This window comes from Diceros bicornis, chromosome 17 (genome assembly GCF_020826845.1).
Source record: "Diceros bicornis minor isolate mBicDic1 chromosome 17, mDicBic1.mat.cur, whole genome shotgun sequence".
In the NCBI taxonomy this organism is placed as follows: Eukaryota; Metazoa; Chordata; class Mammalia; order Perissodactyla; family Rhinocerotidae; genus Diceros; species Diceros bicornis.
This window is the reverse complement of record NC_080756.1, coordinates 15,491,755-15,508,317: the sequence shown is the minus strand read 5'-3', so window position 1 is coordinate 15,508,317 and position 16,563 is coordinate 15,491,755. Positions and strand designations below refer to the sequence as shown.

The 16,563-nt window shown below is 35.7% G+C and overlaps 1 protein-coding gene across 1 annotated transcript; it reads left to right on the top strand.

The window, feature by feature from the left end:
- Window positions 1-10,594: 10,594 nt before the first annotated feature.
- Window positions 10,595-11,332, top strand: LOC131415702 (olfactory receptor 9K2-like). The gene has a single exon (XM_058557516.1). The coding sequence runs from the start codon at window positions 10,595-10,597 to the stop codon at window positions 11,330-11,332; it is 738 nt and encodes a 245-aa protein (XP_058413499.1).
- Window positions 11,333-16,563: the final 5,231 nt, after the last annotated feature.

Sequence of the window (16,563 nt, the reverse complement as noted above, 5' to 3'; positions counted from 1 at the left end):
GTGCATTAACTGTCTTTGTATATTCTATGACAGTTAATATGATCATTCCCCCAAGATATGCCCATATTCCCTTCTGAGTTTTCCTTTTCCCAACCTAACAATACAACCTGATTCTGCAGCATTTCTGGATACCTAGAATCTTCCTCAATTTCCTTTGACTAATCTGATGCTTGACTAGTCTCATTGGGCATCAATAACAAGAACTTGGGCTTTCCCAGCGAATCTCATCCTGGGCCAAGTCTAATTCTATTCCTTCCACTAGGGGCAGAAACCTTGGGAATCTGTTTCATCAATCATTGGCCACCTTGTCCTTACTGCTGAATTGTGAACTTCAGCAAGTATGACTTCCTGTATTATTTCTGGTTTACTGCTGATCTGGATTAATATACATTTTAAAATCTTTTTTTGTTGTTGTTGTTTTTGTAGATATCTGGTCTTTTCTACTAAGTGTAAAGAGCTGAAAGGTTGGCACCTGTACTTGTTCAGATGACAGTTTGCAAGCTTCTGAGAATCCTTGAGTGACTGGGACACGTCTTTTCACACCCAGGCCATAGGAACTATGGCTTAACAAGATTGCAGCTTGATTGTAACCACATGGTTGAGGAACTCTCCCTATGTCACATCATATGCCACTGCTCCTGTCTTGGTTAGATGGTAGACAGAATCCTTACATTGTCTTGTTTGATCTGTCTTCCTTGACCTGTGCTTGAAGCCGTAAAACTGTTGCTGACGGTTATTTGAGTATCTCTAAGATGAGTTTCTGTTTATCTTAAAGAAGGAAGATAATTAAACTTTTCAAAAACAGACTCTATGTGATTACAGCCCAATATACTTGTAGTCAGTTTTTTGGGGGGCGGTCACTCTTGAAGATTAGTTTATTATAGGGATCTGTCATATTTATTCAGTGTAAGGCTATCTAATTCAAATAGATTGATCTACATCAAAGGAAAGGAAATGTTTGTGAATATTTAATGAATTAAAGTTAGTTCACCATTCTTGGGAGAACAAAGAGCTCTCCCATCTATTCAAGCTTCTCTGGTTTATTTCCATCTAAGTTAAAAAACTGAATAATTCCTAGGTAGAGAGGAGTGGATAAACTTCCAATGTCTGTTAGAATAGTTGTCCTCTCCCAGAAGCTGCCATCATAAATAAACAAAGCCAACCAACCAACCAAACAACAACAACAACAGCAACAGCAAAAACTATGGCAATGGAGGATGGCTAGATAAGAAACAAAGAAATAAAATTGTCAGTACGCTATCAACAAATAGACACAACATGCACTAATACAAACATCTGAACATTTTAATTACTTTATAAATAAAAACTATCCTACCAGAGGGAAATCGAAGGACAAATGGTTTGATAATTCTGCATATACTTTCTCTCAGGTCTTAAGACAACAGAGGATATAATACAATCGAAACAATTTAATGTGAACCTTGGGTTAATTTCTCATTGAAAAACTAATTAAATTAAGCTCCCAGAATATCTTTTGCTGGCTGTATAGGTCACATAAATTATCATTCTTTCTACAAAAAACTAAAATTGTAAAATTGTAAATGTATATGATTAGCTATATTGAATAACAGTAATATATATTTTTTAAATTGGCTTTTGTAAACCCCAAGAAATGATACAAATCATCTGGATATAATTTTTCCATGTATAATCTCTGGATAATAAATCTCTCTGATAACATTTTAATACTAACAGTAATTGTGTTGCTCTGCAGTTTGTCAAGTTAGATATAATTTCCACAATGTTCTATTGACCTTAAAACCTAGGACTAATATTAAATTAATAAATGAATAATCTTTGTCATATGAAATCTTTTGCCACATGAGCAGCTTATGAAGAAATTTAATTTGATAAAGACAAATAATACAAACATAGAGCAGCAGTAAGCATAGTTTTACTCTTCTATATGCTTGTATATAAGAAACATGTTGGCTCTTTGTAAAGTTTCAATAAGGATAGCAAATTCTTTGAGACGTATACTGTCATATATAATATGGTTTATACTTTTTAAAGCTATAGTTAATAGCTTTAAATTTGTTATCTATATTTGCATATGTTTATTAAATCAGAAAAGCAAGTATAAAGTCAGTTTTAAGAAAGCTTATACATTTTTTTAAAAGGATAAAAATTTCAAAAATAAATCTTTTAATATAGAGTTTTCTCTTAACCAAAAGCAAAGTTCTGTTTGCTGGACTTGATAAGTTTAACTCCTTTTCTCACCAAGAGAGGGCCTCCTGAGAGCCTGTTACTTTCTTTGTGATTTCTGTCATATGCCCTAATCATTTTTAATAGTTCTTACTTTTAATAAAATTAAAAATAATTATTTACAGCTATGCTTATTTTTAATGCTGTACTCTGATTAATAATGCTGAGTGCAATCTTATCTCAAAACATCTATGACCTATGCTTAAATGTTCATGTAATGACCAGCCACTGGTCATTATGATATATGATAATATGATAATATGATAATATTTTTGGTATTGCTTTCCCCAAATTAAGACCCCAAATTCAGAAGAAAAACAAACTTTAAAAGGGGGTTTTATATTTCAAATATTTTTTGAGTTTTTAAGATAGCTGCTCCCTTGTCTTGTAATCCATGATGACATGGCAGTAATGAGCGAGAAGTGATGATATAAATAATTAGTTACAATTGTTGTGTTCCCTGTGTTTAATTAGCTTAACATCATTATATGTACGGCCCTGTTTTGCAAGTCCACAATGTGGTTAAGTGTCAAATCAAAAAGAAAAATTCAATCTTCCTGGAATAATTATATACAGGTAAAATGTTATTAATATGTTTCATTGGTTGTATAACACTCATAATGAGTAGACACATGGTCATATACAAAGATTGATACAATGTTTGTTTTTATTAAATTTTAGAAAAGTATTAGATACATAAAAAGTACATAAATCATAAATATACAGCACAATAACATTCTTTCATGTTGGAGGGGATACCTCATGGTGATAATACTCACCACATGAAAACTAGAAAACCTAAACCAAGGTTCTCCATCTATTTCAAATATTGGTAGTAAATCTAAGAAGATTCTACCCTGATAATTGTATGTAGATTTCCTATGGAGAAAATAGTTATATCTTAAAATAATGTATTTTTCTTCCTTTACATTTTTATTTTCATTTTACACTTACAATTTGTATTTTCTTCCTTTAGTTTTTACTTTGTTTTTTTATTTCATTGGCTATAATCTTTTGGTAAAATGAAGACTAGAAACATTGGTAGTGGATATTCTTGTCTTATTCCTTGTTTTAAATAGAAGGCTTCTAACGTTTTCTGATTAAAAATACGTTCATAGAAGTTTTTCTTTAATTTTCTTTTATGTCTACTTTAGTTTAACTTTTTAATAACACGAATGCTGAATTTAATCAAATGTTTTTCCTTGCCTATTGAGAATATTATTTTTTTTTCTTCTTTAATCCATTAATGTAATGATGACATTTACTAACATTCTACTATTAGAAGATTTTTTACATTCCTGTGATAAATGCAATTTGGTAATGAGGTATTATTTTTTTTAGCTTTATTGAGTTATAATTGACATATAACATTGTGTAAGTTTAAAATGTACATGTTGATTTGAAACACATATATTGCAATATGATTACCGCTATAGTGTTAGCTAGCCACCTCCATCACATCACATAATTTTCAATTCTTTTTTGTGGTGAGAACATTTAAGATCTGCTCTCTCAGCAACTTTCAAGTATTTAATACAGTATTATGAACTATAATCACAATGCTGTTCATTAGATCCCCAGACTTAATCACCTTCTAACTGGGCGTTTGTACTCTTTGACCAACATTTTTTATACATTACTGTTCATTAATTTTGCTAATATTTTGTTAGTTTTGTGCATCTATATTAATTACTGATGTTGGCTATAATTTTTCAATTTCAGAGGTAATATATGATGCTTCTTAGAGTGTGTGCAGCCATGACACACCCAGGTTTACCTGGTTACATAAAATGTCAATGTTCTTCAGCTGGTTCCGGCTTCAGACTAAGCAGCATTGTCACTTGGAACTCATGAACAAGAACACCCAGTGATGCTCTGAGTCTTTGTGGAATATCAGATATTCTGTGGAAACTGTGGAAAATTCTGACTGGAAATCACAAAGCTGGCTGCTAAGGATTTAGAGGAAAGCAAGTTTTATGCAAGTTCTCCTTTTGAGAAACAGCTCCTATCTTGGGTCCTGATAGAGACTGTACTCTTTATTATGGAGATCAAGCGACTTATATCCTGAATGAGTGGCAGCTAATCCATCAACCATGCAGTTGGGTTTATAGAGAAGTATTATGTCATTAAGTAAAAGTTGTATACATGATGTCCAAATGTATCTTAAGGTCAGAAGTAATTTTGTGGGCAAGTGGCTCACATTTCCAGTGTACCAGCTCCTGCTGCATTGCCACCTTTCTTTCAGCCTACATTTATGATCATGTGGGACATTTTGTATCCACAGTTTCTGAGGAAAAAATAAATTGAGCCAGGTTTATAGATGATTCTGCATGTAATATGAGCATCAGCTGGAAATGGACTGCTGTAGCATATTAGGCCAACTCAAGGTTGTTCCCTAAAGGGCACTGGTAAGGTAAATATTCTTAATGGACATTATTTCAAGCTGCATACCTTATTATTTTATTGCCTGGAATATGGTCTGGGACACTTACACTTATTTAGGGGCAGTGGCCTAATGGTTTAGCTGGATAACCAGGAACTTGGAAGCAACAAGACTGAAGCGTTATTGATAAGGTGGTCTGTTTGTAGATGGACCTCCCTGAATGGTAAAATGAATTGAGAATATCAATTTCCCACATAAATGCTCAGTAAATTACATCAGATGTGGAGGAGGTTCTCAGTAACCTAGTGAAGACAATGATCCACCATCTTCCAGCCTCTTTTCCATCCACTTCATCACTCATTTAATGGGTTCTCATCAATAATATAACCACGATAGAAGAGACAGAACTCAACGACATGGATTGCTCAAACATAGGCTGACCTGGAAACTGCTAGTGCTACGTGTCCAATTCTCTGATGATAGTCATCAAAAAGATGCAGAGACAACCTAAAGGTACATTGACAGATGGATGCATTAAAAAAATGTGGTATATACATCCAATGGAATATTATTCAGCCTTGAAACGGAAGGAAATTCTGACATATATGACAACATGGATGAACCTGGAAGACAAAGCCATTCACAGAAGGACAAATACTGTATGATTCCACTTACATAAAGTATCTAAAATAGCCAAAGTCATAGAAGCAGAGAGTTAGAACGGTGGTTACCAGGGCCTTGGGGAGAGGGAAATGGAGAGTTGCTATTCAACATATTTCAACTTATTTAAGTTATGAAAGACGAACAAGTCTAGAGATCTGCTGTATAACATTTTACCTATAGTTAACAATACTGTACCGCACCCTTAAAGTATGTTAAAAGGGTAGATCTCATGTTAAATGTTATTACTACAATAAAAGAAGTCTCTAATAATTATATAATAACCTGGAGCTACCAGCCAATCATCATGTTCCAGGCTGAGTGCATTGGTATTTTTCTATCAAGGAGGAGTAGCAATTTGTTCAGGCACTGCTCTAGGTATGATTTTGACCTTCCTGCTCAAATCACTTCTGTTAATACCACTCTATCACAGCTCAACATGTGACTTATTCATTATTATACTATATTGCACTAGTGCTTTGGTGCAAGGCACTCATTTTACAAGAAGAGAAGGAAGGTGATGTGCTCATACCCATGGGATTCAATAGAATCATCATGCACCTGGTCAAACAGAATTAGATGAATTTATGGAACGGTGGAAACGTTTACCAAAGGCACAGTTGTTGGACCAACTGGCTGTCGGCACTTTACAAAGTTGGGTTACTGTCATCCAGGATATGGTCTGTGCTCTGCATTAGCAACCAATATATAAGGCTATTTCTTTCATAATTAGACTATATGTCCAAATACAAGGGGTCAAAGTGGGAATGTCAACCACCACTACAAAACCTTCTAACCCACTCTCAACTCTTTTTTTTGTTGCTGCTCCTATGACATTGGAGTTTGTTGAATTAGTGTACTTACTACCCAACAGAGGGATAATTGTGCTACAGGACACAACAATTGCTAAAATGAGCTCTATGTTTTGAGACTACCTCCTGGACATTCATTTCACTTAACCAACAGGTAAACAAAATGCTTTGCATTCTTTTGGGTAACTGATACTGATTAGCAAAAGTTATTAATAGAAAGGAGACAAGGAGGAGTATAGTAGTAACCCAGGGAATTTTTCAGGATGCCTCCTAATCCCGCATGTCTGGTGGTAAATATTAATGAACAACTAACCACAGCAATTTAACACAGCCAGACCAGAAGGGCTCAGATCCTTCATCAGTGAAGGTTTGCGTCACCCCACCAGGCAAACAACTTCCGGATATTGAGCTTATTTTTGAGACCAAAGGGAATATGGAATGAATATCAACTATTGTCTTTGGCTAGCTATATACATGAGGACTCTATGAGCCACCACTATTTTCTTCTTTTTCCCCCTTTCCCTTTTTCTTACTATGTTACATAAAGTGCATTTATGGCAGTTTAATGATTTAATTTTTATCAAATACAAATTGGGATTCTTTTGACTGATATAGAACAGTTTTTAAAATTTAATTTTAGTGTATACAGTGATTGTTGAAAAATTATCAACTTAGTACATGACACTTGGGTGAACAACTTGCAAGCAATTCAAGTTACAAAGTAAACCTAACTTTAGATCTAGTGGATCATTATTTAACTTTTACTTAATGAAGTAGATGGCAACTGTTGGGTTTTGCCTTATACTGTGGTCATGCCATTCTACTTCTTATTATCCATTATTATGGACAAAATATAGCTAAAGAATAAATATGGAGAGTTTTGGGTGAAAATGGAATGAACTTTATGACCAGGAACAAAAATTTCCCTATAACTTGTATTATGAAAGATAATATTTCCTTTCATATCTACTTCTATTTGCTTACCATAAACTTTATTGCTATGATAAATTGAAATTCTTCTTTTTCAGTGAAGAAATCAAGATCGAAAGATCATTTTGGTTCCCCTGAAGGACTAAAAAACAAGGAAAGAAAAAACTCTTTTATGTATTTTGACTATCTGACATTTTTCCTTTATTTTCTTCTTTTTTAATCTAGAGTCTCTGTGTTCCTCGTGGACTTTGGCCCTTGGTCATAAATATCTTAATAAGTGACATGCTTCCTTCTCTCCCAGGAGGACTGTCTACCAGAAGGTGAGGGAAACCTCAGTGCTGCAATTATTTGAAAAAGTTACACTGTTGTGCCAAAACCAAAGCCCTTATGGACACCTGCTTCTGATATTTTGGCAGATTATCAGGGATTTCATATGGTTCAAGGCCTCTACTCACATATCCAAGTCAATCTACTCGCATATCCAAGGCATACTACTTTCCTTCTTTTAAAAGCCCTCAAGCATCCAAGAATGCAGGAGAGAGACTATCCTGCAGACTGATTCCTCGGGTTCACTTTGCATAACTTTAGAATATAATTTCTGCAATTATTTCAGTTTTAGCAGAGCATCATTTAGAAAATTCACTTTGTCTCTCTTCTACAAAGGACCATAGCATTTTTCAAGAGATCAACTACTAAAGGAAAGGACAGTTGTTTAACTAGAACAATAAAGAAAATAAGTCATATTTCTCCATGGGAAGAGTCTAAAACTGGGATAATCTGGAAATTTTGAGGGGAGAAGGGTTAATTTTATCTTGAAAACTTCAGTACTTGTAGTTGTAACCTAGCTATTAATTACCTTTATGTTTACTCTTTCTAAAATTAAAACAATAACACGAGGAAAACACCAAATTCTGTTGCTTCATTTTTAATAGAATTTTACAAATTACTAAAAAATACAAGGTAAAAGTTAAGTTGTAAACACATGAATTTTTGACTAATAGTAAGTCACAGATTGACTGCTTGTTTCTTGAGTACTCTGGGAAAAAAAATCCCTCTTTTCCAAGTATAAATGTCTTCAGTCGTAAACATTATCATCAGAATGATTTTGATAGGAATAAATCTCCAAAATTAAATCTGTGTCCTTGCTCCTAGGTGAGACTAAAAGAATATAAATAAAATATATTATTTTTCAAAAAATATTGCATGGCTACTTCAGGTTCTCTTTTCACTGCTTAAATATCTTGTACCTCCACAGACCCTAAGTTAATCTATTTGAAATCTTCCCCCTTTATAATAAAATTATTTGGATATTTAATTTTTGATGGAGCTGGTGACTAACAAAAATATAAAAATAATACATGCCATTTTCCTAATAGTCATCTATTTCTCAAGCAAAATATTACATTATCTTAGATTTCTTTATTTTTTCTAAACGTTTACAGTGTCTCTGATTCCTTCTCTCAACTTAGAATGGTTTATCTAAAAAGCCCTGTACATATTACTAATTTTTGCCTAAGTAGCACTGATTATTTTGGTGTGCATTGTGGGATTAAGCATGGTAAGATATAATAAAAATAATACTGGCTAACATTTATTGAGTACTTGCTCTGTCACAAATGGTGCTAAGTGATTGACATGCATTATCTCATTGTCTATCTCCAAAAAACTTTGAGCATTATATAATTTTTTCCCTCCTTTATAGGAGGATGCAGTGGTATAGTAACTTGGCAAAAGTTATACCAGTAATTTAAGTAACATAAGTAAGTGATACAAGTGATATAAATAAGTTACATAAGTAACTTGTCCAAGGCCCCAGTTAGAAAATGAGAGAAGCAGCACTACAACTCACCTCTATTGAAACCTAAACCCATGTTAACAACTGCAGTATTACAGTCTTCAAATTTTTCTCTGATTCTGCATGCTCAATTATCAGTCAACTTTTACTTATATAATAAATTTGTATTGAATAATTGTCATTTGCCAGACACAGAACATTATGCTGACAATATATGGAGGACAAGTTGAAGTTTTGATCTTAAGGAAGTTATTGTCAAGTGAGAAATTAGTAATAGTTAATATGAATAGTAAAATATGGTGATAATAGCTGCTACTGCTGGGAGCATGATGTATGCAGAGAGATGTTTTGACCCAGGTTAAAGAATTGGGGAATTTATATTGAAGATAAGAAACTTGACTCAACTCTGAAGTTCAAGTAGAAGTCAGTCAGGTAAAGGGACAGGAAGGGCTCCTTATCACAGGTGGTACCAGGCAGTGATCAGGAGCAGGGATTCTGGAGCCACATTTCTTGGCTTCAAATTCTGATTCTAATCCTAGTAGGTGGCTTTCAACAGACTTCATTTCTCTGTACCTCAGTTTCCTCATCTGTAAACTGGGGAATATTATAGTACTTGCCTCATATTATTGTTGTATGGATTAAATGAGCTACTATGAGAGCACTGAGAAAAGTATTTGGCATGTAAAAAGTGCCACATAAATGTTTGCTATTATTATTATTATTGTCCAGGAAGAATTGTGCTTGTAAAGCCCTGAGGGGAGAGAAAGAGTGACCATATTGTTAATACAAGGAGTTCAAAATCTTAGTTGAGCTGTCTAGTAATTGCATTAATGATGACTGTGAAAATTATATCCAGAGCAAATAAAAACGCAATCAACAATTCCTTCATATGTATTTTGTATTCAGTATCCATTTCTAAAGTAATTCTTCTATCTAGACTACCCGTAGGCTGCTTCTTAAGAAAATATGAGCCGTGGGCTGAGGAAATGAGGGAAATTATCTTTATGAAAGGGCTTCAGAAGCCCATCTGGGACAGAAATCCAGGCATGTGAGTACTAATGATTTTTGTGTTTGATTGTGCACTACTTTTATCTTAGTGAGTATATAACTTACATAAGAATCCAAAGATCCTATTACCCACAAAGAGTAATTGCACTTCTTAAGTAGTTTTTAAATTTAGTCATTTACTTTATATCTGCTGATACTCTTAAGCCCTCAAACTAAAGTTTAACTAAACTGGACTACTGAAGCCCCCTCATCTCAAAACCTAGACACTGAGATTGCTTCCCAAATGTCATTTATTAAATTATTTGTGGTCTCTTCCAATCACTGCTTCATGACGTTGAATTTAGTGCATAAATAATGAGTCAGAAATGTATACCAAAGTGATACTTGCAAATGTGAAAGGCATTTGGGTAGAAAGGCATTGCATTAGACTCAGAGGAAAAAGATCTAATTTCACCGCTTGTAGGAATTAGGACATAAAACTAACCCTTTGATTCATCATCAGTTCGATTGTCTTAAATTTAAGTCACAGTAATTTTATGAGTTTAAAGTGAATAATGATTATAGAATAGCTTTGTAAATCCTAATACTGAAAGACATTAATTGTAACTAGGATCAAAGCAAGAGTGCATTTATTTGCCTTGTGCCTCTCAGCAGGTTTCTGCCGTGGGTGACAGGGGAACAAGCAATCACTCGGAAGTGACTGACTTCATTCTTGTCGGCTTCAGGGTCATCCCAGAGCTCCATATCCTCCTCTTTCTGCTATTTCTGCTTGTGTATGCCATGGTCCTTCTAGGGAATGTTGGGATGATGGCCGTTATAATGACTGATCCCCGGCTGAACACACCAATGTATTTCTTCCTAAGCAACCTCTCCGTTGATCTCTTCTATTCGTCTGTTATTGCACCCAAGGCTCTGATCAACTTCTGGTCTGAGAGCAAGTCCATCTCCTTTGCAGGTTGTGTGACTCAGTTCTTTCTCTTTGCCCTCTTCATTGTGACTGAGGGATTTCTCCTGGCAGCCATGGCTTATGACCGCTTCATTGCCATCTGCAACCCACTCCTCTACTCTGTCCAGATGTCAACAGGTCTCTGCTCTCAGTTGGTGGCTGGTTCCTATTTCTGCGGCTGCATCAGCTCAGTTCTTCAGACCAGAATGACATTTACTTTATCCTTTTGTGCTTCTCGGACCATTGACCACTTTTACTGTGATACTGGCCCACTTCAGAGACTGTCTTGTTCTGACCTTTTTATCAATAAAATGGTTTCTTTTTCCTTCTCTGACATCATAATCTTACCTGCCATTGTAGCTATTATTGTTTCTTACTTGTATATTGTGTCCACAGTTCCAAAGACACGCTCCACTGAGGGATGTAAGAAAGCCTTCTCCACGTGCAGCTCTCACCTAGGAATTGTGAGTGTGCTGTATGGTGCTGTCTTTTTTATGTATCTCACACCTGACAGATTTCCTGAGCTGAGTAAAGTGGCCTCCTTATGTTACACCTTAGCCCTCCCACGTTGAATCCTTTGATTTACTCTCTGAGAAACAAAGATGTCAAAGAAGCTCTAAAGAAACTTCTAGACGAGAAAAATACTATTCTGTGATTATTATTTCCCTTCCACCAAAGGAGTTGTGGCTGTTTATTTCATACTCCTTGAGGCCATTAATGAAAGTTATTCTCCTGAGCATCATAAAAATATTATCAGAAGCTTTTTCAAGGTGATGTATGCTTCCCACATATTACTTTATTTGTTCCCCATGAGACATTGTTAATCCTGAACATCCTGGATATGGTCGATGTCCTGGACGTTAGAGAAGTGTTTTTCAGGGTGAATCCTCCCGTTGATTTCAAATAACATTTTATTTCACAAATTGATTTCTATTTATGTTTATGGCATTCTGCTGAACACTATATTCATATTTTATTATTACTTCTAAACAGTATTTTCTCTGGTTTTTGTCTTTGGATTCCTTTTCCCCTTACATGCAACCATTGATCGTTTACAATAATTCCCATCTTTTTTTAAAAATAAAATATTTTGCAATTTTATAACTAGCGTCTTTAGCAAAGTGAATTTTCACTTTGAATCAAGTATTTTATACATATTATATCAAGAAGAAGTAATAATAATAGGAAACAATAAGTAATCTTCACTGTGTATATTATCTTGGAAAATTGTATATTGAGTGTGACAGGTATTGTGGAATACTCGGAGGCATTAGTTGCTGGAATCTAATTTAAAGAATCAAAGTAGAAGATAGGACATGCAAACACTTTCGAGAAATCATTCCCTCAATTTGTATCTTCATAAATTTTTCCTGTGTGAATTACTATGAGTAATATTTAATAAAAGTCTAGAAGCAAGGCAGTCATCATAATACAGTGTGATCCAAAATCCACTCATCTATGTCTCTTAATATTTATTTGATTAATTTTATTGACTACCTGTGTAATATATTCTGGTCTTGTGGTAGGCTCCTGTATAAATAACCTCATTCTTTAGGGAGCTTACAATTTAGTTTGAAAGTCATATCTTTGGACAGACAATTAAAATCCAGAGATGTGTATGCCAAGGACAAACAGCGATTGCAATGTGAGTACCTGAGAGCAGGTGGTTGGTAATCAGGGAAAATGTTCAGGGCTGCGTGGAAGATATATTTAAAAGGGATAAGATCGGAGTCAGGGAAACTGCTGTATCATTTCATGTTATTGATGTGGGCTTGAAGTGTGCCAATGTAAATGAAAAAAGGCTGATTAAAAAAATTATTGGCAAAATACACAAAACATATTAACTGATCAGTAGGAGGAGAATATACCAAAGGAGGCGTGTCTCACCATTTTTGAAATTGAATGATGTGTCTGGTGATGGTGCAAACAGATTAACAGCAAAGGAGCTCTCAGCAAACTAGGAATAGAGAGAAATTTCCCCAACTTTAAAAAGAACATCTACAAAAAACTTACAGCGGACGCCTGGGGGAGGGTGCCGGCCACCTGCATCTCTGGCTGCATCTGCCTGTGCAATGGCTCCCGGGAGTGTTGCCTCCAGCGACACCTCGACCTTGTCAACCTTCACGACCTCCACGGTGGGGTTACCTGCATCGTCTGGGTCTGAAAAGTCAGCCACAAGCCATAGCAGCGTCCAAGTGCCGCGCTGCCACCCTCTCTTGCTGCGCATGGTTCTGGAGGCCCTGCAGGCGGGAGAGCAGCGCCGGGGCGTCTCGGTGGCGGTCGTCAATGTTTACATCCTGCAGAAGTATCTGACGGTGGGTGTCATCCGGCTCAGGTACCTGGAATTTAAAATTGAAGTGGAATTTAAAATTAAAAACAAAATACCATTTATATTAGCACCCCCCACCCCGTCCAAATAAAATGCTTATGTATAAGTCTTACAAAATATGTACAAGATCTGTAGGAGGAGAGCGATAAAACTGTAATGGAGGAAATCAAAGAACCTAAATAAATGGAGAGATATTCTATGTTCATGGAGAGGAAGATTTAATATTGTCCTGATGTCAGTTCTTCCCAACTTGATCTATGCATTCAATGAAATCCCAGTCAAAATCCCTGAAAGTTATTAGGTAGATATTGACAAACTTTAGATATTGAAGCTAAATTCAGAGACACAAGGGATACAGAATAGCCAACATAATATTGAGGGAGAAGAACAGAATCAGAGCACTGACACTGCACAACTTCAAGACTGACTACAGCTACAGTAATCAAGACAGTGTGGTATCAGTGAAAGAATGAAAACAGATCAATGGAACAGAATGGAGAGACTAAAAATAGAGCCACATAAATATAGTCAACTGCTCTAGGAGCAAAGGTAATATAAGGGAGAAAAGATAGTCTTTTCACCAAATGGTGTTGGAACAATTGGACATCCACATGCAAAAATGTGAACCTAGGTATAATCCTTATACCAGTCACAAAAATTAACTCAAACGGATCATAAATCTAAGTGTAAAACACAAAACTATAAAATTCCTAGAAGATACCATAGAAGAAATCTAGATGATCATGCATATGGCAATGCCTTGTTAGATAAAACACCAAAGGCACAATCCATGAAAGACAGAATTGATAAGTTGGGCTTCACTAAAATTAAAAACTTCTGCTCTGTGAAAGACACTGTCAAAGAATGAGAAAAAAAGACATAGGCTGGGTAAAAATGTTTGTAGTAGACATATCTGATAAAGGATATCCAGAATATACAAAGAACTCTGAATACTCAACTATAAGAAAATAAACAACCTGATTAAAAAATGGACCAAGGCCGGCCCCGTGGCTTAGTGGTTAAGTGCATGCACTCCACTACTGGCGGCCCGGGTTCGGATCCTGGGCGTGCACTGCTTCTCTGGCCATGCTGAGGCCGCATCACACATACAGCAACTAGAAGGATGTGCAACTATGACATACAACTATCTACTGGGACTTTGGGGATAAAAAAGGAGGAGGATTGGCAATAGATGTTAGCTCAGAGCTGGTCTTCCTCAGCAAAAAGAGGGGGATTAGCATGGATGTTAGCTCAGGGCTGATCTCCCTCACAAAAAAAAAAAAAAAAAAAATGGACCAAAGACCTTAACAGATGCCTCACCTGAGAGATTATACAGATGGCACAGAAACAAATGAAAAGATGTTCCGCATCATCTGTCATCAGGGAGTGCAAATTAAAACAACAATGAGACACCACTACACACCTATAAGAATGGCCAAAATCCAGAACACTGACAACGTCAAATATTGGTGAGCATGTGGAGCAACAGGAACTCTTACACATTGCTAGCGGGAATTGCAAAATAGTACAATCACCTTGGAAGACAATTTGGCCATTTCTTATAAAACTAAACCTATTCTTACTATATGATCCAGCAATTATGCTGCTTGGCATTTACCCAAAGGAGTTGAAAACTTATGTCCATACAAAAACTTGCACACAGATGTTTATAGCAGTTTTAACCATAATTGCTAAAATTTGGAAGCAACCGAGACTTCCTTCAGTAAATGAATGGATTAATAAACCATGGTACATCTAGATAATGGAATATTGTTCAACACTAAAAAGAAATGAGCTATCAAGATGTGAAAGGACATGGAGGAACTTTAAATGCATATTACTAAGTGAAAGAAGCCAATCTGAAAAGGCTACTCATAGTGTGATTCCAACTTTATGACATTCTGGAAAAGGCAAAAGTACAGAGACAGGAAAAAAATAAGTGGTTTCCAGAGCTTGTGGGATGGAGGAAGGGATGTAGAGGCAGAGCACAGAGATTTTAAGGGCAGTGAAAATACTCTATATAAAACCATAATTATGGATACATGTAATTATATATTTGTCCAAACTCACAGAATATACAACACCAAGAGTGAACCCTAACATAAACTATGGATTTTAGATGATGATGATGTGTCAATGTAGGTTCATCAATTGTAACAAAGATACCAATTGTGTGGGAGATATTGATAATGGGGGAAGCTATGCATGCGTGGGGCAGAGGGTATATGGGAAATCTCTGTACCTTCCTCTCAATTTTGCTGTGAACCTTAAACTTCTCTAAAAAATTAAAGTCTTGTTCATTTTTTCGTGACTCTGTTGGACTATTTTATTGAATTCTGTTTGCTCTGAGAAGCCTCTGGTGTCCCTTCTCAGAGGCACAACCTTAGGCTTGTGCACAGTTACTCTTGGATGACAGTGGTTTTATCAGGGCTTCCTTTGGCTGTGTCTTCCCCTGGTCATTTTGTGGAGTGTTGTGCCTCTGTAGGTTTCCTACCCAGCAGATAGACTCCACTAATTCTTCTTGTTCTATTGTTTTGAAAACATCTGGGACATATATTGTTCTATAGCCTGATCCAAATAAATTTGGTCCCCTTTGTAAGGATAGTCTTTAAGGCCAGTCTTTGAGGTTTGTTTCAGCTACAGAGGAGCCCTTTTTACCTGTCTCCTTGCCTGGTCTCTCTGGTAATGTTGATCAGCAGTTTTTTGCTTTCTTGGAGCTACCAGCCTCCTCTTAATTGCTTATCACCAAATATTTGTTATGTTTGAGAGTTCACTTGTGCTTGAACATTCCCACACTTGTTCCAAAAAAAGTCAGTTCACTTGAGGAGAGCTTTGGAGTCTACTGTTAGTATGGTCTGCCTTTCATTCTAGGTAAAGCCTGTGTTCAACTGTTCTGGAACTGGAGCTAAACACTATCATTTACATTTAGAAAACTTTAGAGGTCCTCAACACCACCGTCAAGCTGTAATGACAAATTTAATGGGTAGTCAAGTAGATCAGTTTGAAGAAGTTCCTTATGTGCATAACGTTTTAGATAGGGGTGTTTTTAGAAAAAATAACTAGTAATTCCCAAATCAAAAAGTTAGTTAGACGTTATTAAAATGACTTTATACTTGACTTGTCCTACACCTTTGATAATTTTATAAGCAGTCTTATAATGCACACATCATATTTAGAGAATCATATATATACATATGTATGAATGTGTACATTTTAATTACTTTATATTTACATGCTGGCTTTTATTATTATTTTTCAATCTCATCTCTCCTTTCAGAACTTACTCTGCACAGCACATCCATTCTCCTTGAGTCAAAAGTAAAATGAGAAAAGTGAGTTCCAAATAGGAGGGAGAACAGAATATACCTGAATTTAATTCCTGTAGCAATGACAGCAATTACTTGAACAGAGGAAAGGAAGCAAAAGTCAGCAATGAAAAATATGTAGTAAAGATAACATACTATGCATAGCCTC

What these genes read in the sequence shown, in the direction of transcription:
- LOC131415702 (XM_058557516.1), top strand. Translation starts at nt 10,595, where the DNA reads ATGGTCCTTCTAGGGAATGTTGGGATGATGGCCGTTATAATGACTGAT.